General features: G+C 36.1%; 6 protein-coding genes and 1 long non-coding RNA gene across 8 annotated transcripts; 3 read left to right on the top strand and 4 right to left on the bottom strand.

Moving 5' to 3' along the window:
- The first annotated feature begins 551 nt into the window (after positions 1-551).
- Positions 552-1,142, top strand: LOC113326467 (agmatine hydroxycinnamoyltransferase 1-like). Its single transcript, XM_026574192.1, has one exon. The coding sequence runs from the start codon at positions 552-554 to the stop codon at positions 1,140-1,142; it is 591 nt and encodes a 196-aa protein (XP_026429977.1).
- An 812-nt stretch (positions 1,143-1,954) lies between these two features.
- Positions 1,955-2,482, top strand: LOC113326466 (agmatine coumaroyltransferase-2-like). Its single transcript, XM_026574191.1, has one exon. The coding sequence runs from the start codon at positions 1,955-1,957 to the stop codon at positions 2,480-2,482; it is 528 nt and encodes a 175-aa protein (XP_026429976.1).
- A 297-nt stretch (positions 2,483-2,779) lies between these two features.
- On the bottom strand, positions 2,780-5,109 carry LOC113326097 (cytochrome P450 71A1-like). 2 transcript variants are annotated; one of them, XR_003348293.1, is made up of 3 exons: positions 4,115-5,109; positions 3,015-3,985; positions 2,780-2,909 (listed from the first exon to the last, which is right to left on the bottom strand). XR_003348293.1 is itself a non-coding variant. In XM_026573893.1 (2 exons), exons 1-2 carry the CDS (start codon positions 4,700-4,702, stop codon positions 3,326-3,328), a joined length of 1,248 nt encoding a protein of 415 aa, XP_026429678.1. In that variant the 5' UTR covers positions 4,703-5,109; the 3' UTR covers positions 2,790-3,325. The 2 variants fall into 2 exon arrangements, 1 of the variants encoding a protein (XP_026429678.1); XM_026573893.1 differs by having other exon boundaries at positions 2,790-3,985.
- Positions 5,110-11,810: 6,701 nt separating this feature from the next.
- On the bottom strand, positions 11,811-14,139 carry LOC113326981. Its single transcript, XR_003348654.1, has 3 exons — positions 13,694-14,139; positions 12,827-13,002; positions 11,811-12,289 (listed from the first exon to the last, which is right to left on the bottom strand). It is a non-coding gene; the product is annotated as an uncharacterized LOC113326981 (long non-coding RNA).
- Positions 14,140-18,164: 4,025 nt separating this feature from the next.
- LOC113326465 (salutaridinol 7-O-acetyltransferase-like) lies at positions 18,165-18,704 on the bottom strand. The gene has a single exon (XM_026574190.1). It carries the CDS (start codon positions 18,702-18,704, stop codon positions 18,165-18,167), a length of 540 nt encoding a protein of 179 aa, XP_026429975.1.
- A 3,357-nt stretch (positions 18,705-22,061) lies between these two features.
- LOC113326464 lies at positions 22,062-24,176 on the top strand. Its single transcript, XM_026574189.1, has 3 exons — positions 22,062-22,569; positions 22,681-22,854; positions 23,956-24,176. The coding sequence occupies exons 1-3, from the start codon at positions 22,062-22,064 to the stop codon at positions 24,174-24,176; spliced, it is 903 nt and encodes a 300-aa protein (XP_026429974.1).
- Positions 24,177-25,343: 1,167 nt separating this feature from the next.
- Positions 25,344-25,994, bottom strand: LOC113326463 (salutaridinol 7-O-acetyltransferase-like). Its single transcript, XM_026574188.1, has one exon. The coding sequence runs from the start codon at positions 25,992-25,994 to the stop codon at positions 25,344-25,346; it is 651 nt and encodes a 216-aa protein (XP_026429973.1).
- Positions 25,995-26,682: the final 688 nt, after the last annotated feature.

Below are 26,682 nucleotides of genomic sequence, written 5' to 3'. Positions count from 1 at the left end.
CAAGACGGATATCTTCAGGATAAAACACCCTAATACACCTACTACTAGCATATGTAGTAGATGCTCAACTTGAACTTGGCAACTCCGAAAAATCGCGAACGTTAAAGAAATCACCATAAAATATTTTTTCCTGGGGGTCTCTCTAAAAAATAGAAAATTCCCCTTTCCATTCATTTTACAAACGTATTGAATTTGTTTATATAATTGACAAATACAACTTAAGAAGAGGAACTCCCCGATGTGGGACTAAAAATCTAATATAGTCTCTTAAAACAACTAGAAAATGGAAACTCCACGGCGTGGGACTAATAAGTTTCTCATTCACAAAAAAAGACAATAAATTATAATTTTTATTAAAACTTTAGAAATCATATTTTATTAATCGTTTTAGCGTTCCGTTCTCAGGTCAGAGAGTTCACACAGACCATGGTATGGAAACTATGAACCTCCAATATAAAACCAAATCTATGCAAGTCTATATTTATGTACAACAACTCAAACCAAAGTTTCCTCTACTGTACTGCTTAAATTTGAGCATCTAAAAATAAGTCATGTCTATCAAAGTTAAGCAAGTGAGTTCAAAGCTAGTACGACGAGTGTACAATGGTGGTGATGAAACAAATCCTGGTTCTGATCGATTTGTTCCTCTTACTATCTTTGACAAGATAGTAGAAGATGATCATGGGGCGATCCTTTACGTGTATAAACCACCAAACCCACCAAATATGCTATTAGAAGAAGGTCTCCGGAAGGTTTTGGTTGAGTACCGAGAATTTTCCTGCAGGTTTTCTACGAAGGATGAAGGTAAAGAACGTGTGATACTACTAAATGACAAAGGTATAAGATTCATTGAAGCAACCGCTGATTGTACTCTTGACGAGGTTATTCCATTCACGCCAGCTACCTTATCGAGTTTCAATCCAAGTGAAAGAGGAGATGAACTGGCCCTAGTTCAGCTCACTAGATTCCCTTGTGGTTCATTAGTTTTGCTCTTTTCGAGCAACCATATGGTGGCTGATGGAGCTGCTGCAAGTCAATTCGTTGTTGCTTGGAGTCAAGCTTGTCGAGGTTTAGAGATTCATCCACTCCCATTACACGACCGGAATATATTTGTTCCCCGGGATCCGCCTAGAGTCGCTTAGAGCGTCCACAGTGGGCGACTAAACCCAAATATTTGGTCTTTTGAACAGACGTAGTGGAACGTACTATCGATCAAATTTTGATCGACAACTAAAACCCAGAGTATATTTAGTCTGGGACCAAGACTAAACTCAAATATAACCGAGCGTTGGTATAGTCCACGCCCCACCACCAGGCGGACGTATAGTCCACGTCCCACACCAGGCGGACGTATAGTCCACGCCCCATATCAGGCGAACGTATAGTGCACGCCTGACTTTTTTTTTCTTTTGTGTGGGGCGTGGTTTATACCAACGCCCCACCGTTTAAAACTTTCAATTGCATGGGACGGGCTTAATACCTCCGCCCCATCTTCTTTATTTTTTTTATTATTTTTTTTTTGAATTTCTCTGCACCGGGCGAACGTATAATCCCCGTCCCACACCAGGCGTTGGTATAGTCCATGCCCCACACCAGGCGAACGTATAATGTACGTCTGACCAAATTTATTCTTTCCACCGTAGCGTCACACACCAGACTAAACCCAAAATTTGGTCTTTTTTTCCCTCTTTGGTCTTTGGTTATACTCGCACCACTGCAGTCGCTCTTACGACCACAAAAATGTTGAGGTCGCAAAGAGAGTGATCAATCACAAGCTGGTGGATCAACTACCTCCTTATTCGGAAGATGATGTGGTCTATCATAAGGCACATTTCACACCAGAGTTTACTGCCAAGATTAAGAGTAAGGCTAACTCTTCCGTTACCGGTATGCTCGATGGTCAACGTAGGCCTTATTCCACCTTTGAGTGCTGGTAGCTCATATATGGAGAACCATGGCTAAGGTTCGTGGACTTGCAGAACTTCAAACAACCGAAATGACGATCTCCGTGAATGGACGAAGAAGGTTGACACCATGTGTTCCAGATGAGTACTTCGGTAATGTAATTCTCCCGGCATTTCCTCAATCTCCGGCAAAAAAACTCTTAGATGAATCCTTGAGCCACACGGCTGAGGTAATTCATGCAGCTATTGCGAAGGTGAATTCAGACTACTTCAAATCTTTTATAGACTTTGCAAACAACAACATGCTGGATGAGGATTTGGTATTAGATCACGAGGGCTGGAAAGTCCCAACTTTGTGGCCCAATTTGGAGATCGATAGCTGGCTTGGGTTCCCATTCAACGCGGTGGATTTCGGTTTCGGAAAGCCTTATATTTTCATGCCATCATTTGGAGCTTGGGAGGGTGTGGTGTATTTAGTTCCTTCAGTTGATGGTGATCATGGAAGCATAGATGTCTACATAACTTTGTTCAAACAACATTTGAGTCTGTTCCAAGAAATTTGTTTCTGTATAGACTAGTTAAGATGGTTATATGTAATTTGCTCTATCCTACTAGAGCAGGTACTTCTTTTCCATGAGAAGTTTTTTTTGTTTTTTTAGTTATTTTTTCTCAAGAACGAATTGAATGGGGGAATAATACATTTGATGTACTTCAACTAATTAATGGTAAGGTTCAAATTAAATTTGTTTGTTACATCTCTATCTTGCTGTCATATTTTGGTCTAAATTTGGCCTGATCACTTGATGCACAAACTGCAACGTATTGCTAAAAACCCTATAATGTTCCTCTCAAACAAAAAAAAAAAGATAAATATGGCGGCAGGCAAATGCTATCAGCTGATGGTACATAGACCACAAACAACCATTATGAGCGCACTGTGTCCTCACAATATATGCTCCAAACTCCATTCGCACTGTAGATCAATTCTCAACCCTTGCGGCTCATCTGCTAGGTCATATACTCCAAGTTTAAGTTTTTTCTTTACACAAAGCATAAATAATGAAGATAGAATTGCAGAAAACGTACTCAAGTCACAAATCACATACTCACCTAGACTCAATTAAGAATAAATATCAAGGTTTTCCACGGCGCAACCATTACCGACTTAGGATTTATCCATATGTACACCCTCCATGCCCAGCCTTTATTTATTCCTCCTCAGGAACAGCATCTCCATTAATTTGGGTGAACACAACTTTTCCTTAATTACAGTCTGTTTTCCGATAGTATTTACATATAGTATTATTCACACAAAGAAATAATTTCTAATTTACCGGAAGCATTTGGTATTATTCACAACATTCAAAACAAAGGGATACCATGGTATGGTGGTTAACTGAATGCGCACTGTGGAGTGTGGTTTAGTTAGGAGCACTGTTACGACGGCCATCTGCTTCTTCAATGGGCTGAGGTGATGCATACATTGTCGCAACAACGTGAAGTGGAGTTTTCTTACTAGCAGTAAGACCAAACGTCTCAGTCATGTCTAGTTCGTCTGCTTTTTCACCGTCTGGAAGCTCCCAATTGAAGCAGTACAAGAGATTGGCAAGAGTATACTCGACAATATTAATGCCAAAGGATATGCCGGGGCACCCTCTTCTTCCTGATCCAAATGGAAGGTACTCAAAATCTTGACCAAAAAATTCAATCTGGCTGTTCATGAATCTCTCCAGGAGAAATTCTTCTGCATCGTCCCATACTTTAGAATCTCTGTGGATTGCCCACATGTTGATAAAAACTTTTGTTTTTGCAGGGATATCATAACCTGCTAACTGGGTACTCTTTGCTGTTTCTCTAGGTGTTAAAAGAGGTATAGGTGTATGTAGTCTTAATGTTTCCTTGACAATGCATTTCAAATAGTCCATTTGATTAATGTCATGTTCTTCTACCTTAGGTTTCTTTCCCACAACTCTCCTTACCTCATCTTGTGCTTTCCTCATCACTTCCGGATTCTTTATAAGCTCCGCCATTGCCCATTCCATTGTTCTTGCCGATGTATCACTTCCACCAAGAAACATATCCTGTTAGTGAAAAAAGAATTTGGATTTGGTTAATTAGTTGGATACGTACGTGCAGCCTAGCTATTAGTCTTAAACCCTGGGAGACAACATAAAGAGAGAGATAGGGAGATTGAGAGATGTTCTAATTACCAGGAGTATTGCTTTGATATTATTACGAGAGAGATTAGTTTTATAATCTTGCTGAGAAAGGATAAGAATATCCATCAAGTCTGATTTGTCACTATCTTGATCTCGACCTTGATCCTCTTGTAATTCGGAGTGACGAAGTAAATGCTCATCAATGGATTGATCTAAAAAGACATCTAGTTCTTGAATCACCTTCTTAAACCTATTATGCAGTCCAGTAACAACATCCATCCAACCAAGCGACAAAAAGAAATCACCAAAACTAAAAGCGCAAAACATATCCAAATAATCACTTGACAGTTTAGGGAATCTGTTTCCATGAGCACTTTCAAACCTAACACCAAGAGTACACCTTGTAAGTACATTGTTTGCCAGAGCTTGCAGTATTTCAGTAAGATTTATTACTTGTGCACCGGTTACACTTGAAGAACATGAACTAGCTATCTTATTGATCACAATATCGACTTCTTCTACTCTCACATGCTTAAACGATTGAATCCTTTTCAGACTCAATAGCTCTACAACACAAATCTTTTTCACTTGCCTCCAATATTCGCCATAAGATGAAAAAAACAATATCACTACTTCCATAAAGAAGTGCGTTACTAGCCGCAGTAGGAGTCCTGTTTGCGAAGATAAGATCTTGGTTTTTCATTATCTCTTTAGCTATTTCTACAGATGAAACTACGAGAGTCGGTGATTGACCCAAGTACAAGAACATTAAGGGACCATACTTTTGAGAAAGATCTCGGAAGGATCTATGAGCTACAGTACCTAGCTGATGAAGGTTCCCAATTATCGGAAACCTGGGTGGAGAGGGTGGTAGCTTATGAAGTTTTGATGGTGACCAAACTCTATGGATCTTAAACAAGAAGAAAACCGAGAGGAGAAGCACTGGAACCGAGATAACAAAGAAATGCATTTTTGAACAATACTTTGATTGTTCTCCTACCCACCGCTGCAGCAATACTATTATGGAAAATAGATCCATCTTTTGCTTAACCTGCAGTGGTATGGCTAGAATCACATTACAAACTTGTCAATATATCATGATTAAACACAACCATCATCAGTGCTGGTACAATGAATGACTCATTATTGTATAATGCGATTAAAGCAAATGAATGACTTTAATCATGAATGACTCGATAACACACCATTATCAAAAAAAAACAAAACACAACCATCGTTAATTTGTCAAATGAATGACTCATTATTGTGTAATGCGATTAAAGTAAATGTCGATGCGTCTGTCTTATCGAGTTTCTAATATAAATAACTAATAACTGGGTTAAAAAGGGAAAAAACTCCCCAAAAGCGAGAATGAATGAATATGTTTTCCGTCTCTTTTTCTTAAATTAATTCTATAATATGTGAAATCGTGGGTACCATGAGTTCGACTAGTTTATAACGGAGTTTTTTTTTCATCTAATCAACAAGTTCATCCTTGGTGCTTTTCATTTACAGCAATAATTAATGGCAATAGCCGCATCTCAAGCATATTCCTCAACGCTTAAAAACAACTCCTTTTCTTCTTCATTTTTCTTTTTATTTTAAAAATAGCAAGTTCAATGTTTTTATATTAGATAAAGAGTATTACATTAATTAGTTGGAGAAACATAAGAAACTAAGCTCCAACAACATACTGTTACATTAATTGAACAGGTTATCGTGTTAGCCTACCAGCGAGTCTCATGAGTAACCTAGCCAAGAAAGCCGAAATGGATGGGGGCTGAGATTGTGTCACAAAGGGGCAAATTAACTCTACCTACCATGTTAATTCCTGCAATATTACGCCATTAGGAACTCGAACCTGAAACCTCCTAGAACACGTAAAATTTTAGAAAACGGGGATAATTGGTTGAAATAGGTGCCTGTTTTGGAGGTGAGATTATAAAAATAATTAAGGGAGATAGCAGTAATTAGGAAAGAAGAAGATTTTCGTGAGCTGGAAAATTTCTTACGTTCTCAATACAAAATTAATTATGGAAGTGACTAACTACCACAACGGCTTAAGTAATCAAGAATTCATATTGATATCCTTTAGGGTAATAACAATGACATAACTACCTTTTTAAATCAAGTGACTAAATTACCCTTTATTATTTCGGGTATAATAATGAATTATTATTATTATTGTTATTATTATTATAAATTTTTTCCATTAATGGTAGAACGATAATTACATAAAACTAGTTGGAAGCCTAACAAGTTAGGCTCCAACGACATACTACTACATTAATTGAACAGGTTGCTGTGCTAGCCTACCAGCGGACCTCATGAATAACCTTGACAAGGGGAGCCGAAACGGCGGACGCCTAATAAACTTAACTCCAACAACATAATACTACATTATTGAGCAAGTTGTTCTGCTAGCCACATTATTATTATTTTATTTTTTATTTCTGTAACAAGTCATATGGGATGGGAGGTCAGGGTTAAATCTGATTTTGAAATCTTATTTGGAGGTGAATTCTAATCAATTAATTGACAAATGCGGGGTCACATGCAGTGGGAGATTATGCGGCATGATTTAGACTTATTTTGTGTCACGTGGTAAATTTTGGACTACGATTGTGATTTTGAGCTAAGGTGCAGACTTAGGGTGAAGATGCAAATTCAAGTCATGACTCATGACTCATGAGGCACATTTTCCTGTTGCAACGGAAACTTTTACGTCGCCATTGTACATTTGAGCTATGCTGAATTACGGTGTAAATTTCTAGGGTGGATAATGATTTCGAGTTGGAGAGACCAAAAACTGTAGTATGTCAACCATAGCACCACCATAAGGTATTATTTACCAGATCAGAAAAAGTAAATATATTTTTGATCTTCTCAAGAAATTCATTACTCCTCATAGTCCGCGAGTTACAACACCAAAGTTGTCACTATCTATGCACAAAACCTCCAACAAAACAAATTGTTCACAAAAACCCCATTTAACATAAACTGTCTATATTACCCTTCTAGTTTAAATCATCCCAATAAAATCGAAAATCAACCTCACCTTTAACTTTTATTATATTATCACCAACAACAACAACGCACCACAAGCAAACTAGCAATACCAACGTCCACCACTTGCCTTTGATCACCACCACCGATCGTCGTCGACAACCACCACCGCCGACCACCACCGTCCACCACCACCGCCAACCCGCCTCCAACCACCACTGTCGCTGCCAACCACCACTGCGCACCACTGCCGCCGCCGTCAACCACAATCGCACCACCACCGCCGCCGCCAACCACCACCGCACCGCCACCGCCACCAACCACCACCACGCCGCCAACCACCACCGCGCCGCCGCCGCCATCAACCACCACCGTGCTGACGCCATCAACCACCACCGCGCCGCCGCCAACCACCAAATCACCACCGCCAACCACCACCGCGTTACCACCGCCGATGCCAACCACCGCCGATGACGACCACCACCGTCGCCGAACAACACCACCATTATTGCTGACCACCACTACTGACCAGCTGCCACTGCCACAAAAAATGATGAAACCAAATAGAAAAAAATGATGAAACCAAAATTGGTTTCACCAAAACTAGATGAAATCGAACTTGGTTTCATCATTTTTCCACATATTGTCATTTCACCAACACAAACTTCAATGATGAAACCAAACACGTCGACTTTCAAATCAGGCCGAATAAACTAAAAAAAAAAAATCAATTAAAACCAAAATATGGTTTCATCATAAAAGAAACACAATAAGATGAAACCTACCACCACCGTCAACTTTTTTGGAGCAATCAAAATCAGAAGTTTCAGATTCTATTGTAACAATGGTACCGGTGAGAACCTTCCTTCTCTTCTTCGTGACATCATCACTGTCAAAATTCTGATTTTCCAATGAGACTTGGAAATATTGAACCAAAACTGGTGAGGATCCTCTTAGGTGAGGATGCAACCAAAGCTCGTCTCAACATATATTACCATATCACCAACAAGATTGGTTTCGTCAACATAAAATCTGGAAAAAAAATCACATATTAGATGAAACCAAAACTGGTTTGAACAAAAAAAAAATTATTATATCACCAACAAATTGGTTTCGTCGACAAGAAATGGTACCGGAGAGAACCTTCCTTCTCTTCTTCGTGACATCATCACTGTCAAAATTCTAATTTTCTAATGAGACTTGGAAATATTGAACCCGTTTACGGATCTTCTGAGGTGAGGATGCAACCAAAGCTTGTCTCAACATAAATTACCGTATCACCAACAAGATTGGTTTCGTCAACATAAAATATGGAAAAAAATCACATATTAGATGAAACCAAAATTGGTTTGAACAAAAAAAATATTATTATATCACCAACAAATTGGTTTCGTCGACAAGATTAGAAAAAATTAGATGAAACCAATTTCGGTTTCATCATAAATACGATGAAACCAATTTTGGTTTCATCATAAATAATATGAAACCATAATTGGTTTCTTGTAAATTTTTGTTTAACTGCAAGAAAAATTACAGGAGATATTATACATGTCCATTAATAATACCTCACAAGACCTTTGGCATGATTATAACAGACTGCTATTACAAACAACGACCATGGTAAATAATAAGCATAGTAGTTTGTTCTGAAGGTCCATATTTTAACATTTTCGACAAGCGCAGTGACAAGAAAAATGTTAGATTAAGATCGATTATGCGGTGCGGTGCAGCTAGCAATATTTTTATGAATATGTAAAGAGTGGTTAAGTACATAAAATGAATAGTTGAGTTATCCGTCAGATAATTCAACATACATATTCTGCAACTTATCATCATTTTCAAATAACCACAAAAAGAAGATAAAAAGATGGAGAAGATTTTACTGTTGTTATATATGTAAAGTGTCCCGCACCATATTATTTTCTACTTTCGGATGAAAAACGACAAATACAATGAGGGGTTAGATAAATGTCACCTGCCCTGCACTCCCTTTTGCATTTTATTTTCCTTTTAAATTTCTCCATTGTCACCATAATTTCTCTATTAATTTCCAAACTAGATCAATAAGTTCCTGATCCATTATGCATATGCATTCCATTGTCGAGACACACAGAAATCATAAACTCGAAATCGCAAAAACTAGGTGATCAAATAACTATGTTTATTAAGCTAGGAGGAGGAGTTCCAACTGAAAGATAATCTTTAGAATCAACATTTTGCATGCTCATTCAAGATCAAACACAAAATCAACATTCCCATCTCGTCTAGTATCGTAAGGGTATAGAAGAAGATATTACCAATGAGGTTTTACATCCTTTGTTAACACCACAACTGTCTACTTCTATCCTAAGCGACACCACTGGAATTTCCATAATGCGTTCCCAAAATGTTCAGGAAAATTCTAATGAGTTCATTACTTTCTTATTTTTTCTTTTAAAATCCATGATGACCTTGATCTAAGCCTCAAAACGGATCTCTATGTAATTTTCAAAGAATGAGTGATTTACATCATCAGCATGACAAAATATCCGGATTTTACAATAGAAGATGTTGCATCATGAATCCTAAATATTTACTAAATACCCAATTCATCAATTTATGGAAACGACATGAACTATAATGAAATTCCAATCACTCTTAAAATGAGTTAAGAAAGCAAGAACAACTTTTACCAATATTTGGGACATTTTCCAAACACTTGATATTCGGTTTTGCTGGTGTTGAAATGGATTAAGCATATGTACCCAAAATTTCATATTTAAGTCCTTGTCGTTAACTTGTAACCTAAACACATCATAATTCTCAAGAATCAAAACCAACAAAATTCTCAATTCCAATAAAATTTACAACAAACAAAATCCAGTATCCAATTCAATTGAAAAATCAATGAAAATAAGATTATAATTATTTACCCACTTCGAATTACCATTTTAAAATTCATCATTTCCCTTAACACAAGCAGATCAAATTAAATTTCCATCACTGGTTCATTTCCCCCATGAGATCCATTCACCACCACTACTGTATTCCTTGGTGATGGAGGATTCGAAGACGAATTTAATCCACCAAGACCGGTAATGAACAATATTTTAACATCATCTTCAAAATTACAATCTCAACTAAAATGAAATTGAGGAGGCGGTGGTGGCGGCGGCGGCGACGACGACGAAGAAGAGAAAGAAACTTTGATGGTTAAAGATCAGGAGATGGTCGTGATTTTGGTGATGGTGGTTCGTAAGCAGGAGGAGGAGGCGATGTTGGTGCTGGTGTGTGAGAACAATGTAGATCTAGAGAGGGAAGGTAAATCGAGAAGAAGAATGGGAGGGTGGTCTAGGTATTTAATGGAGGATCATGATATTGTAGTAGGTTTAGTGGTGGTGCGGGAGTAGGAGGATGAGGTATTGCTACTGGTGAAAGAGGAGGCGACGGTGTTAATGGAAGATCTAGATGTGCTACTGGTTTCGGTGGGAGTCTGAGAGTTCAAGAGAGATTGGGGAATTAATATCTCGTACAAAGAAAGGGTAAGACTGGTATTTCTGAAACAGGGAAAGATCTCATTTAGATTATTATTTTGAATTTGGGATTTTTGTATCACTTTTGGGGGAAATGGAGTCTCTATAACTCTCAACATATGGCTGGAGTTTTAGTAACTCAAATAGTATCAATATGTATTCCTAATTGTATAATGCAGGGACGGGCCTATGAAGAGGTTAATTCGGGCTATAGCCCCTCCTTGAATTTAGCCCAAAAAAGTTTTAATATAGAACTATTTTCTGGAGACCATGATTTTTTTGGGGACCATAATTTCAATTTTAATAAAACATTTAAAATTAAGCTGAAGCTACCCTTTATCCAAATATTTTTACTAATATCTAAATCACCCTTCTTATTATTTTAACTAGTATAACACGCACGCGCGATGCGCCTGTCGGTCCATTAAATAATTCTCAATCAAAAATATTCATGTACACAAAATTGTATCTTGAGGGCAGTGGCACCATATCTCTCTGTCCATCTACCGATTTCAAGAATGATCTTTCCCTATACAGTTCTTATGTAATTTATACACGTAAATAACATAAACTTAGAATGTTAAAATTACGTCCAGATTTTAAATACAGGGCTTAATTGAGGGCCATAGATTTTAATTGGGGGCCTCACCAATTTTGTTTGCACCCCAAAATTTTCAGGGACGTATCAATAGTAAAGTGAAAATATTGTTTTATTCCTTATTTTTTTAATTTCTTTTTTAAAAATTAAAATTTGAAAATCAAAATCAATTTTTTTTTTCGAATTTTATGTTTGCAATTCTTTTTTCTGCTCAAATTTGTATGAAAAGTCGTCATGATTTTTTTTTAAAATATCGACCCTCAAGAGTAATCATTGTTTTAGTGACGACTCCAAACAGTCGTTATTGTACCAATAACGACCCTTAGGAATCGTCATTGTTTCATTGGCGACTCTAAACAGTCGTTATTGCTTATAAAAGAGTCGTTATCTTCTTTAAGATTCATCAATGGCGGAATTAAAGTGTCGTCATATGCGTAGTTGAACATTAACGACTGTCTAGAGTCGTCACTAAAACAATGGCGACTCTTGAGGATCGTTTTTTTAATCATAACGAGTGTTCAGAGTTGTCACTGAAACAATGACGACTCTTGAGGGTCGTTATTTTTTAAAAATTTCATGACGACTTTCCATACAAATTTGGGCAGAATTTTTTTTTCAAACATAAGATTCGGGAAAAAAAAGAATTAGATTTTGATTTTGATTTTGATTTTAAAATTTTGTACTAATTAAGTGGGATTACCACTAATTAGATAAGGGATAAATTAGGCATTACCAAAAATATTTGGATAAGGAGTGACCCAAATTAGGATTGGGTGACCTTTTTTATCCTCTAGTGGGAGGCCCCCAATTACTTTCCAGGGCCCCCAATTCAGCGGTGTTTAAATAAATAAGCTGGGAAAGAGCTAATACATTTGAATGGATAAATTTCTTTTAACCATTAGTGTAGTTGTGGCAACAAAGGCAGTACCACCCCTTGTCGATGGCAATACCAACAGCCTGGCACAACAGATTTTCTTGTTTAGTACCTGCTTAGAAGTGAATCAACATCTTCAACACTGTAAGCTTCGGACCTGTTTTCCATGAATACAAACTTCATAGGCACTCACTCTGTACATATACATTGCAAAAATCAAGATCTACTGGTTCCAACTGCTCAAGAAGACAAATTTCTAAAGTCAAAACCAACAACAAATGTAAGCTACAAAAGAGGTTCCATGTCTTTGGAAGCAAAAATATTTGGGCCTTGCATAGATTAACCTCCTGAATTCAATAAGGATGAATTTAATATGTTACTACGATATCAAAGCAAAATCAATTGACGTAGCCTATAACAAAGTACCAACACCTAAACAAAATCAAAGTCCACTAAAAGAAGTAAGTGAAGTATGAAGTACGGCAATAGTGTTCATCACATGAAGAAAAAAACAAAGCCATAATTTTTAATCATTAGTGTATATAAAGTGTGCTTATAATATGTAAGAAGGGAAAGGATTCTGTGATGCATGCGTGTATCCTTTTCACCTGTTTTCAGCACTCTAAATGTTTGGATACATGTTTGTTGTATCTCTTGACTTCTAAATCAACACTTTTTTTGAATGAACTTTATTTACCCAAAAAAAAAAACTTGTGAATGAAGGCTTTGAAGCTGTAAAAGATTAAATAGTTTACCCTTGAGGCATTATGTACCTCGGAAATCTTTGTTTGATGCTGTATTATGTGACGTTGATCCTGTTAATTGATAAGTCTTGGACGGTTATGGGGTCTGGAGTTAGAGGCCTGGTTGCACTCCGCTGAAGCATCAATACGTGCCAGACTTTCACGGGGTCTCTCCCTTGAGGCATTCTCGGATCGCGTTGAAGGAACTGTAAAACAAAGTGTAAGAAATTAGCTCATAAAACAGAATAGTGTTTCCAGGAACTGCATTAGAAGTAAGCCTTTGTCAGGAACTGTACTAAATATCCTATGTTATACAAATTGCTAATCTACTACAACTTACAGGTCTCATGGGGAAAACCAAGCATACTAGAGACAAATTTTCTCTTTTCTCTTATTCGTTAATACCAGGGATTATAATATCTAATTAATTAAGGCCAAGCATTACATACATGCGAAAAACGTGGAGATTTATTATAAGTTAAGGCCATCAGTACCACCGCCGAAAGAGAGTTCGCAACAGGTTAAGTCAATAAGCTCATAAGCTCATATTCAAATCAATACACCCTAATAAGTAATTCTGTAAGATGAGTTTCCAATGCATTGTATTATCTGTTGTTGAACGTGATAGTGAAATTAATGTTCTAAATGAGATATCCAAACTAACTTTTCACTGGGGTATTTTGTCAAACAGGAAAAGTTCATGTAAAATAAATTGTATTTACACTATTGAGATTGAAAAATCAACCAAAAACGACAGTTTAATTGAAGCATCATTTCATGGAAACCATTAAATCCGAACCCATTCAAATGTTAAAGGCTATGTTTCATGAAAAATTATTTAAATTTTCATTTCAAAAAATTAAAGTCACTAATATTATTGACGTACACAATTCTTACCTCAACCTTGCATCCTTGGCTCTGTAAATGCTATCCAGTTACCAACATCAGTTCCGGTAGTAGATTGTTCACTTGCTGCAGAAAATTAATCATCACAAAAATTATAATCAGATGCACCTAAGCAGTAAACTCAGTGCATAAGCAAGCATTATTGGGTTGATTGATAAATTAGTATGATTACGTATTGGATTGCAATTATTTAGCTGACGTTTGTTTATCTGGTTGGATTTCTTTGAACTTTGGAATGGAGTTTAGGTTAGTGTATTTGGGTAGATATAATCTGAATCTTCCTAAATTGAAATTGAACCACCAATCGAAGCGGAAACCCTAAATTGTTAACAAAATTAGAATCCCTAGTTTGAGATCAGGTGAACGAATTTGTTTCTACCTAAATTGAAACACTCTGTTAGTGTTTTTTTCATCGAGTTCAAACGAATGATGAAGAAGAAAAGGAATGAAAGCGCTTGTTAGAATTGTACCCTTGATTATAATGAAATTTACGTGATATACCAAGTGTATCTGGTTTTATGTGAAAGGTAACTTAGTCAATTCTACGGACGTCAGGACCAAAATTTGAGGCTTCACCAAACGATTGGGTCTTTTCTTAATACTGGCGCGTATATATATATATAAGATTATTAAATTTTTTTATTTTTTATTATAAAGAAAACAAGAAAAGATCTTTTACAAATTGGTGCTTGGTAGCGGAGCTACTAGTTGGGCTCTAATATCCGTAGGAAAGGCACAGTCTCCACCTATCTAGTTGGACTACTAGTTGGGTTCCAACACCTTTTTGAATGATAATGCCAAGTCTATGAAAGTAAAAGTCATTTGTCTTATGATTTGCATCCTGAGTGACTAGGCAGTTTCTCAATCTCCGTAGGAAAGGCACAGTCTCCACCTATCTTTTTTTTTTTAATCTTTTTAACCTTTTTACCCTTCTTGTTATTTTAATTTTATTATTTATTCAAATCATTTTTTAAACCTTTCTAAAATAATTGTTTATATTTTTTCAAATTTTTTAAATTTTTTTCTTTAACTAGATTTGGTGTACGAAAAAATTTAATATTTTTTTTAAAAGTTAAATTTAATAAAAAATGAATAAAACAAAAAGTAAAGAAAGTAAATATTATTTTTAATAATATGCCCCGGCAACATTTTTCTCAAAACGAAAAGGTAAATATTTATTTAATCAAACGGTAACTTAGTCATTTTAGAATTTTAGGACAATCTATAAAACTATAAGGAGGACGGTCTAATTAAATCATGCTCCTCTCAAAAAAACAAAAAAACAAATCATGGCCCCAAAAAATGGAACCATAATATTGGGCATACCAAAATCTTTCAAGGCATACTGAATGAAGACAAAAAAGGTTGTTGAATAGCAAAATCAGATAGCCCCTTAACCCAAATTTTTTTAATGGCAAATCTGCCCTTTACGTATTAATGTTAATAATCTTGATTAGTGATTAAATATTTTGTTTAGATATTAAGATAATTTTCAGAATTATAAGAGTTGTTTAGATGAAAAATATGAGGAAAAAAAATCAAAGTTTTGGTTTGGTTAAGAAGGAGAGAAAGAGAAGGAGAAAGTGAGAAAATTATAATTCTTGATTCAATGGAGGATGAGGAGGGTCATATATCATCTAAAAAACCTAGGAAAATACACATCAACTACACCAATGATTCCCAAATGGATGATTTCTTAGATTATGAATCATGGTTCGGCGAAACAGGTTGAGGTTCGGCTCACATCTATGAGACGAATCTACCAATTGATGAACGGTTCGGCTTACTGAATCTGTTTACTGCATGCGCCGAACCTATAATTTCCAATTCCCACCCTTTTGCTAGACACTAGTTCGGCTTATATGAAAGTTTCATAGTAAGCCGAACAACATCCTGAATAGCCCGGAATAGAATCATTACTAATTCGGCTTACATATCCAAATTCGTATGTGCCGAACATAATTTTTTAATTTCTGGGTTGAAATATTGTTACTGGTTCGTCACATATGGAGAATATCGTATCAGCCGAAACCTCTTATGTTCAAGGTTCGACACATAATATGATTATCGTCTGAGCCGAACATGAATTTGTTAATTTTTGGGTTAAAATATTGTTCGCGGTTCGGCACATATTGAGGATATCGTATAAGCCGAAACCTGTAAATGTTCATAGTTCGGCACATAATGTGATTATCGAATGCGCCGAACCTGAAGGACAAATGATTCGGCGTGTAACTAACATTAGAGGATAAGCCGAACTCTGTAAATTCGGCACATAACTGTTAAGCTATTCATTAAAACATGAAATTGACGGTGTCCATAACCCAATCCCAGCACCATTAAAAACAAAGTTCAGCACCTTAAAGCAAAGGTGTTTGCAACACCATAAAAGTGTACTTAAAACTTAAGAAAAAGTGTACCATAAAAGTGTACATAAAAGGGCATTTAACCAGGACCCCTCTTCTTAGTTCCACGACCACCTTTTCTTCCACCTTGGTCTTCATCTTCCGACGCATCATTACCGGGTTGGACGGTAGCACCAACTTGTCTTGTACCTTCACCAACTTGTCGAGACCTCTTAGTGGTAGGCCTTTGTTCGGGTTCCTCGGGTCCTTGTCCTTTGTTGATGATTGCATCCCACTTGTCGATGAGGTATTTTTGTTCTTCCACGGTCATTGTTGTTTTGCAACCAAGTTTGGCCTTCATTTTCTTCAACATCTCCCTACCCGCGAAAACCTATTTTTCATTTGAGAACAACTTATAACCATGAGGTTGAAGACATTTTTACCATAACTAATATATGAAAACAATATAAAGTGAAGTCATTCTTACCATAACCTTGAAAGCCTTGACTACATCTTCGGAAGTAGACTTGTTGGTGATCTTGATTGGCCTCGCCTTCCCCTTATCAGATATCTTTTGCCTTTTCTTATTGATAATGAAGGGATGCGAAATTTGGTTATACCAATCCATATAGCCCGGATCCTCTTCACATGGATCATCAAGTAAAGGTGTTAACTTGGACGCATCTAATGTGTGATTGTCTAAATTATTCCAAAACTCAACTGTGGGATCAGGATCATACTTTGGTTCCCAAGATGAAGTGGTGCTTTTAGTTCCCTTACCACTCTTTGGTAACAACCTGAATTTCTCGTCAAACAAAGGAACCTTTTGGACACATCCTAATTGACGGAGTACTCGCCTAGGATCGTATATAACATAACCACCGAGATACCACAATGGCCCATGATACATACCTACCGGGATATCCTCATCTTCAACAACTTCATCTTCTTCATATTCATTCTCATATGGTTGAAAAGAGACATCATCAACACCAAGAAAGTCTAACGTCTCTCTCAAACTTGCCACCAACTTCTTTTTGTTCCTTTTCTTGGAGTCCTCGTACGCGTACCGTGCTGCAGTTGGCTCAGTATCAACATAATCGACATCTTTCTCAAATACTTTGGCCAAGTTCAAAATTGGGAAATGGTCATATATCCACACCTGCATCGAAAGAACCACATTAAAAAATCAAAGGAATTGAATTGATAGAAACAAGTTTTACTTGGAAACATCAAAGTAAGACTAAAGTTTGCAAACTCAGAGAACTGTTCGGCTTATATGGATCAAGTATTATAAGCCGAACCATACTCTGAACTCCCAAAAGTTTTATGATTATATTGAACGTATTTTATAGGCATATATATTAAAATATATCGATTCAATAATCAACCATGAATCTACGTTTCACGATTCAATATACGATTTGATTCATAAAAATAAAAAACGATTTACGATTTAAAAACCTTGGTACGGGGTGCAAACAAGCTTACAATCAGAGTGATCGTATCTTTTAACAAGCACAAATTCAATATTATGAGAACGACTAAGACTACGAATGTTAGATTATGTTTTAATCCTTATCCCTAAGGTTACATCAACAGGGCCTAAGTCTTTCAAGTCAACGTTTTCATTCAGCGCATGTTTTTAGTGGAATTAATAACATATATGTTTGTATCAAGTATAAGCATATCATCAGCATACAGGCATACAATCACACAGGCATCCTAACAAGTTACTTGTAAATATACTTGTCAGATTCATTAACTTAAATCCACTACTCATTATCACATAATCAAATTTTCCATGTCACTCTTTACGTTCTTATTTGAAAGCCATACAAAGATTTGTTCAACTTACAAACTTTGTCTTCACAACCTTTCACTACAAAGTCCTCAGATTGGTCTGTGTAAATTTCTTTATCTAATTCACGGTTTTAAAAAAGCTGTCTTAACATTCATCTGATGTATCTCTAAGTTGTTTATGGTAACAATAGAAAAGAATCAAAAAAATCCACACCTTCTTTTAGTTTAGAGCGTTCGCGATTTTATAGTCTGGGAAAACATTCGAGTGTCGATGCTTCACTCGTGGTGGTAAGGCTGGGAAAACATTCGCTGGGTCAAAGGTTGGATACATAATTTCTTGTTTTGGTGCTGATAAATGTTATTGCTGTACATCCATCAATTATCTTGTGCGACGTACTAATACTGATGGCTATTCCACTACAATCAAACAAGTTGACTTGAACTGCTAAGTGTGCTTCTTTAGCTACATCATCCAGCATAATATGCGACGGATGAAGTTGATGAACTACGTCTACACTCATAAAATCAGACATTAAACCATCCACTTTCGCTTCGATATAGTCTACACCTTGATTGTTACGATCAATTACGACGTTATCTTTTATTCTACCCACAACAGGGAAGAAGTGCGTTAGAGTTTCCGGTAGTGATTTTTTGAGTAACTCAGATTTACTATTCTGATGACAAATAGTATTGTTGGGTTCGTGATCAGCGCTAGCCGGGTAGAAAAGTATTATGGGAACGTAAGATGGAGGCAGAAGTTGGTCAAGAAGTGAAAGCTTGAAATTTTTTAGATGTGGAGGTGTTGGTACTGAGGGTTTAATGATCTCTCTTGATATAACTTGGACCTTCATTTTTGCAGGCACTTTGGTGAGTTACTTTGAATTCGAAGTCTGAATGAACAAAATGTGCATAAGGTGACATATATATAGGCTAGTCATAGTTTGATTTTCTTCCTGTTTCATAACCAACGCGCTGTGCGCTCATCAGCCCATGCCTCGATGCCGCGTTTTCATACTTACATTGTTCATTGTACTAGGTGTAAATCCGATGATGGTACATAATATAAAGAATGGAGCAGTTGTTAATAATGTATGGATGGTTCCAAGTCCACGAGAACTAATCATATGTGCCAAATTTCAAGTCACACCACGTTTCCGAGTTTTTGAAATTACGTTAGGAGAATGAGTTAAATAATAAGTTGGTAAATGTGTGTGTGCCAATATCCGTCCCTCGGAATTAGCATTTTCATTTTGGAGTAGTAAAGACTTGAGAGCCTTAAAGACAAATTTTTGGGGAGAAGTGAAAATTTTGAAATATTTAATGAATTCTTGCCTTCGATACTTCCTTGGTTACAAGTTGCACGTGCTTTCCTACAAATTTGTCCATAAATCTGGTTTTACATGTCGACATTTTTGGAATACCTATCCATCCCTACCAGGTTTTATGTTCTTCAATGTCTTACGCTACAAAAAAGAAGGCTTTTAGGGACGGCCAGTTTTGAAAAAACCGTCCGTAAAGAAGGATATTTGGGACGGTGATGGCCTGACTGTCCCTAATAGTCATAAAATATTTAAATCAAGGCTAAAATATGTCTGTTTCAAAAAGAAAACATGGCCAAATAGTATTAGTGACGGTGGAACAGGGGACGGTACATAAACCGTCCCTAATACCTCTTGGGACAGTTTTTTGTCCTCTTGGGACGTTTTTCGGCCGTCCCAAGAGGCCTTCTGTTTTGTAGTGTTAATAGCTGAAGATAATGCAATGGAGAAAAGTGTTATCAACTTTATCAATGACAAAGATGGTTGAGTATGAAGAAAGGGTTCCAACAACTTCTTGGTATAAAGTAATTCAAAATCCATCAAATAAAAAATTCACTCCAGCAGACTAACAAAAGGAGGTAGCAACCAAGGTAAAACCTCAACAAGTTAACAATAAATACAACTTTAAGAAGAATCAAGGAAAAGGAGGTACTAGGGACCTCCATTCCTTACAATGAAAGTATTATTTTGGAATCTCAGGGGCCTGAGAAGACCTAGGGCTCAAGAGAAATTAAATTATTTAATAAATCAATTTCAATCTTCATTAGTTTTTATAGCAGAACCTAAAGTAATTTGTAATGCATCATTTTGCAATAAGTTGAATTTACCAGGAATGCAGAATATGGTGATTCATAACTCAATGTTAAATTAAACATGGAACATTTGGTTGTTTTGGAATAAACACTTGCCTACGCCAACAGTGGTATCCATGTCAAGTCAGATGATAACAGTCAACATTGGAGGAAATCTAGTTTCTGGAGTTCATGCACATGTTGGTGCAGTGCAAAGAAGATTTTTATGGTCTGACATAGAAGTGATAAGTGGTTTAAATCTACCTTGGCTTGCTATTGGTGACTTCAATGCCATCACAACAGCAGGAGAAAAAGTTGGAGGAAGGCCTGCTAATACAAGAAATATGCTTGAGTTTAATACTTGTCTAGAAAAATGTGAATTGTAGCAAGCTTCTAAACCAGGTTATGAATATACAGGGTCAAATTATCAGCATGGTGCTAGAAGGATTTTATGCAATCTTGACATAGCAGTATTTAATAATTTGTGGCTTCAAAAACATGAAGGGCGGGGGTATAAAGTAGAAATGAGAATAACATCTGATCATTCTCCACTTTTGGGAGGATGTGCTAGCTATCCTAAGACAAAAAATGTTCCACAAAAAGTTTCAGAAAATCTGGATTGAACATCCTAACTTTATGGAAGTAGTCACTAATTGTTGGTATGAAAATGTAGAAGGTGATCCAGCTTTTGTATTTCAGAGCAAATTAAAATAGCTAAAGAAGGTGTTGGTTGAATGGAATTGGAAAGTGTTTGGTAATGTAAATGAGCAAATTAAAGAAGCTGCAAAAGAAGTTCAAGAAGCAATGAAGATATCTGATGCAAATCCCCTTAATGAAGAGCTCTTGGAAAACTTAGTGAAAGCTGAAAACAAGTTAAATTCAAAAGAAGTGCATTTAAGTACAATGATGAAACTTAAAGCTAGAACCAAATGGGTCAAAGAGGGGTCTGCCAACACAAATTTCTTTCATACCAATCTTAAAGTAAGTCAAGATAGAAATTTCATAAGTGAATTGGAGAATGGTAACAATGAAATCATCACAGATCAAGAAAAAATAGCTGAAATTCTCATCAATATTTTTGAGGAAGAGTTCAAGTTTCAGGAAATGGATATTTCAGATTCATTGCTTGATGTAATTCCAAATGAAATAACAGCAGAAGATCAAGCTATGTTGGATGCAGTTTCATCTAATGACGAAATCAATCAAATTCTTTTTGAAATGGGTCCAGATAGTTCTTCAGGTCCAGATGGTTTTTCTGGTTGTTTTTACAAAGCTTGTTGGCAAGTAATTCAAACTGATGTGGTAACTGCGGTGCAATTTTGTTGGAGAAGGAGGTTCATTCCAAGAGGATTAAATTCTAACTTCCTAGTGCTTTTGCCAAAAGTAGAAGGTGCAAGATCTCCCCATCAATATAGATTAATTGGTCTCAGCAATGTAAGCTTTAAAATCTTCACCAAAATCATCACAGGAAGAATGTCAAGTCTTATGAATAAACTTGTATCTCCTCAGCAAGCAACATATATTAAAGGGAGAAATATACAAGATCAAATAATCATGCTTCTGAAATGGTCAATGAGATGAAGAAGAAAAGAAGAGGAGGAAACATTGGACTCAAATTGGACATATCTCAAGTTTATGATTCTGTGAGCTGGAAATTTCTATTTCAGGTATTAATCAAATATGGTTTCTCAGATACATGGTGCAAATGGTTATGCACTCTATTTGAATCTACAAAAGTCTTTGTTATGATAAATGGTGGACCAAATGGCTTCTTTTCAGTAGGTGAAGGGTTAAGACAAGGTGACCCTCTATCTCCAATTCTCTTTGTACTTATGGAAGATGGTCTTAGTAGAAATATATCAAAGTTGATAGCTAAAGTAAAGATATGTCCAATGGTAATAAGGAATGGAATTCATCCTTCACATATGTTCTTTGATGATGATGTGTTTATCTTTTGTAATGGTGCAAAGAAAAGCATTCAGAATCTAATGACACTTTTAGAAGAATACCAGAAAAGCTCAGGCCAAGTAATAAATAGAAGCAAAAGCAACTTTTTGTGGATGGTACAACTGCAACAAGGACAATGCAAATTAAAGAAATGATACAGATGGAAGTAAGTACTCTACCTGACAAATACTTAGGAGTAATTTTAAAATCAGGCAAAGTAAAAATTGCAACAGTATGGCCAATGGTGGAGTTAATGCAAAATAAATTGGCTACTTGGAAAGGAAAATTGTTGTCATTTAATGATAGATTAGTTCTCATAAAATCAGTGCTTTGCAGTGTGCCAATTTATAGTATGTCAATCTACAAATGGCCAAAATCACTAATCAAAATCTGTGAGAGAATAATCAGAAACTTTTTCTGGTCTGGGGATAGTGAAACTAGAAAACACAAAATTCTCTCATGGAAAAAAGTTTGTTCACCTTATAATGAAGGAGGTCTGGGAATACAAAGATTGGAAGTGATCAATAAAGCATTGCTGATGAAGATTCTATGGAGAAAAATAAACTCTAAAGCTGAAGGGGCTCTATTTATCAAAGCTAAATTTCAAGATAAGCATAATCAATGGAAGAATAACTGGCAACTTTCATCAATTTGGCTAGGTTTATAATGGGAATTGAATCACTTGTGAGAGAACATAAGATGGTGTCTTGGGGATGGGAATAAGATATCTATTTGATTAGATCCCTGGATTGGTAATTCTCCCCTTATAGAAGAAGTTGGATACACTGACTATGTTAAAGCACACATCAACATGAAAGTGTCAGATTTAATTCTGGAAGGAAAATGGAATGTACCCGAGCGGATAAAACCAGTGCTTTCAAATTACACTTTACCTAAAACTGGTATTGAAGGTGATAACTTAATATGGAAAGGAGAAATAAAAGGTAATTTCACAACTTCCTCTGCTATTAATTTAGTGATAAATAAAGAACATCCCCTACATCTAGGTTTTTAAATCGTGAATCGAAACGTGAATCATTTTTCTATTTTTACGAATCGAATTGTATGTTGAATCGTGAAAAGTAGATTCATGGTTTATTTTTGAATCGTATTTTGGTTATTCATAATATAGATTTATGGAAAAGATTTGAAAATAATCATAACTTATGATTATATAAGTAGTATATATGGTTAAGTATAATCACCAACAGTCGAATTGGCACATCGGTAGAATGCTTAGTCCATAAGCTTGATGTCCTAGGTTCGAATACTTATATCATTTTAATTTTTTCATAGCTTAACTTGGTCAACACTGTCCAAATCGTAAGTCAACGTTGGTCAAAACACGATTCTTAAAGGAAATCAATCCAGGGACTCGATTTGAATCGAGTTGATTATATTTGACGCGAATCGTACGAGTTAACTCGTACGAGTTTAAAAACCTTTCCATACATTTCTATAAACACATACGGAATTCATTCTTACATCCTATTATAGCAAGCAACATCTGGAAAATTATTAAAGGAATATATGTTGATGACTCAGTAATGGCTGAAAGAGGGTATGAATTGGCTTCAAGGTGCTGTATTTGTGAAGAAGACCAGGATAACATGCATCATTTGTTGTGGAAGTGCAAATTCAGTAAAGAGATTTGGAAATGGATATGTTCTATATTTAAATTCAAAATTCTTTTGAAGAGGTGTGGATAAATGCGAGAGGTAAAAGTCTTTTTATTAGAGAGTGCTAGATAATTGCTGCCTTTGAAATTTTAAAAGAGTTGTGGTTTCATAAAAATAAGATTTTCTTTGAGCAGATCAAGCCTAATATTCAAAACTTCAAGGGTTGGATAAAAAAGACAATATATGAGGGAGGGTTTAAAATCAAAAGCCACAAGTGTAACTCTGACTTGGATAACTAGGTAATTCTTTTTTTTAATCTGGGACGAAGAAAAACTAAATTTCAATGCATTAAACCTTGCTACTGGATACCACCAACTACTGGTTTTGTTATTTTTTGTTGTGATGGAGCATCCATTGGAAATCCAGGTGCTGCTGGTTTTGGTATAGTAATAAGGGATCACTTAAGTCAAGTGTTGGGTGTAATGTCTGGGGGAATTGGTATTTCTACTAATTACATTGCAGAAGTATATGCAATCATTAGTGCAGTGGAGTTAGCAGTGGAATGGAAGATGCAGAATGCAATACTGAACTCAGATTCCAAACAGTTATATCTGATTTTGCAGACAACAAGATGCCATGGTTTGTAAATATGAGATGGCAAAAGGCAATAAGTAATATTCACTCAATCAAATTTTGGCACAGCTTCAGTGAGATTAATTTTTCTGCAGATACAACTGTAAAAAAAGGTGCAAGATTGACAGTAGGTCACATGCAATTTTTTTTATGGAAGACCAAGCTTCTTAGCAAGGATAGAGCTACCAAATGTTGAATATTACATATTTTGCTAGAGATTCTTTTTAAATCCTATGTAGTTGGTTATCTCTTCTTCTGATATTTGTCATGTAACCTTTCAAAAGCTTATGTAGTTGGTTATCTTTTCTTCTGATATTTTCTTAGTAATCTTTCAAAAATATTTTTCATAAATATAATAAAATGTGATTCAGAAAAAAAAAAAGTGATTCAGAAAAGAGTCTCCCGATTCATTTGGAACTACAGAATAGTATAAATGGCAGAATACTTCTCCATCCATTTCTAAAAGAGATATTTTGTTTTTTTTCATTTTAATCTAAAAATTAGTCAAATTAAAAAAACATTAATAACTCTTTTCTAGAAATGAAGGGAGTATTAAATAGCAGAAATAAATGTGTTGTATTAGGCGTTAGACGAGGCGCTATGAAAAAAATAGAAAACAAAACATTTTTTCTCACTTTTGCGCCTGGTGCATTTTATTGTTTAGGCCCCCTTGCACGACCCGTGCGCCTAGGACGCCTTTTACAATATAGAGTGCGATTCATGTCGGTTTAGGCATAACTTACTAACAAATTGATGCATGTATATGAATACACTGACCAGTTGGTGCAGTGTTATACCTGTAGTTAATTGACCCTATCGACCTATATGCCAGGCGTATTGGCCCTTATCGACAGGCACGAAAAATAGTATTATCGAGTCAACTAAAATGCCAAACATTTTTAACTGCCCACATTATAATAGAAAGCAAGAAATTTTATTTATTCTCCAACAGGCATACTCCAACATGAAACCAAATCACAAAGAAAAATTGAAGAAGAGAAGCTATAGAACTGAAGTTATTCAAGATTAGTTAATAGTTTTAGCATATTGGAGAAGATCTTGATCCTCCTCAAATATGGCCATGTCTTCCTCTTCTAAACTTACCCATGCTTCTACACCAGTACCGCATTTTGTATCAATCAGGAAAAGAGAGTTCTTGTATTCTGCATTTGTGTTTAAGGCTACCCATGATGGTTTCCCCATCCAAAATCAGTTTCGTAGAATGGAAATCTACATAAACTGTTTAACCAACAAATAAGAACCTTATTCTCATCATTTTCATCACCTTCATGGTCATTCGAATCATGCGAAGCTTCATCAAGTGATTTTAAAAACTCAACATCACCTTCTTGTAATTTACGTATGTATCCGTCGTCGATCTTATTCACCCCTAGTCTCAGTTGGCCAATCAACTCATCTAAAGTTTCGATGAACCCCGGAGTAACCTCTTCGTGATCAATTCTTGTGGTTGACTCTGCTGTTGCATCCATGATAATATTGCCAAATGATACATGCGGCAACGGTGGATTCAACCTTGTCCGAAAATTTACAGCATAGTTTGCTAGAGATCTCATGATAATGGGTTTTGTTGATGCAACTGAGTGGGTGAGCTTGCGGGCAGCTTTCACTCTACAAGTCTTAATGAAAGACCTCCATATCAAAGCTGATAGCACTTCGGTACGAGTCGGATATTTAGACAAGACATTACTGCTTCTTAACTCAACGATCCGTGCACGAAGTGCTGCAATCTTCGGAGCCGTAAACAGAAATACTTTCGTAACGACATTCTCTCCTTGGATCGAATCATCTGACTCTAGTGACGATACTTGCATTTATGATGGTAACGCCAGGAAGATATCCGCCGAGTCAAAGGTTGGATACAGAATTTCTTGTTTTGGTGCTTCACGAGTGGTGGCTGCCCAACTACTAATAAATGTTACTGCTGTGCATCCATCAATTATCTTGTGCGACGTGCTAATACTAATAGCTATTCCACCACAATCAAACGAATTAACTTGAATAGCTAATTGTGCATCTTTAGCTACATCATCTAACATAATATGTAATGGATGAAGTTGATGAACAGCCTCAACACTCATAAAATCAGACATTACACCATCCACTTTCGCTTCGATAAACTCTACACCTTCATTGTTACAATCAATCAAGACGTTATCTATTACCTTACCCCCCATGGGATAGAAATGCGTTAGAATTTCCGATAATGATTTCTTGAGTAACTCGGATTTACTAATTTTCTCGTGAGTATCATTATTGCATTCTTGATCAGCACTAGCCGGGTAGTAAATAACTATGGGAACGTAAAATGGAGGAAGAAGTTGATCAAGAAGTGAAAGCTTGAAATTTCTAAGATGAGGAGGTGTTGCTACTGATGGTTTAACGATCTATTTTGATATAACTTGGACCTTCATTTTTGCAGGCACTTTGGTGAATCACTTTGAAATCGAAGTTTCAATGAACAAAATGTGCATAAGATGACAGATATATAGGCTGCTAAGA

This window comes from Papaver somniferum, unplaced genomic scaffold, assembly GCF_003573695.1.
Source record: "Papaver somniferum cultivar HN1 unplaced genomic scaffold, ASM357369v1 unplaced-scaffold_10, whole genome shotgun sequence".
NCBI lineage: Eukaryota > Viridiplantae > Streptophyta > Magnoliopsida > Ranunculales > Papaveraceae > Papaver > Papaver somniferum.
The sequence above is the reverse complement of the archived record's forward strand: the minus strand, read 5'-3'. Positions and strand labels throughout refer to the sequence as shown.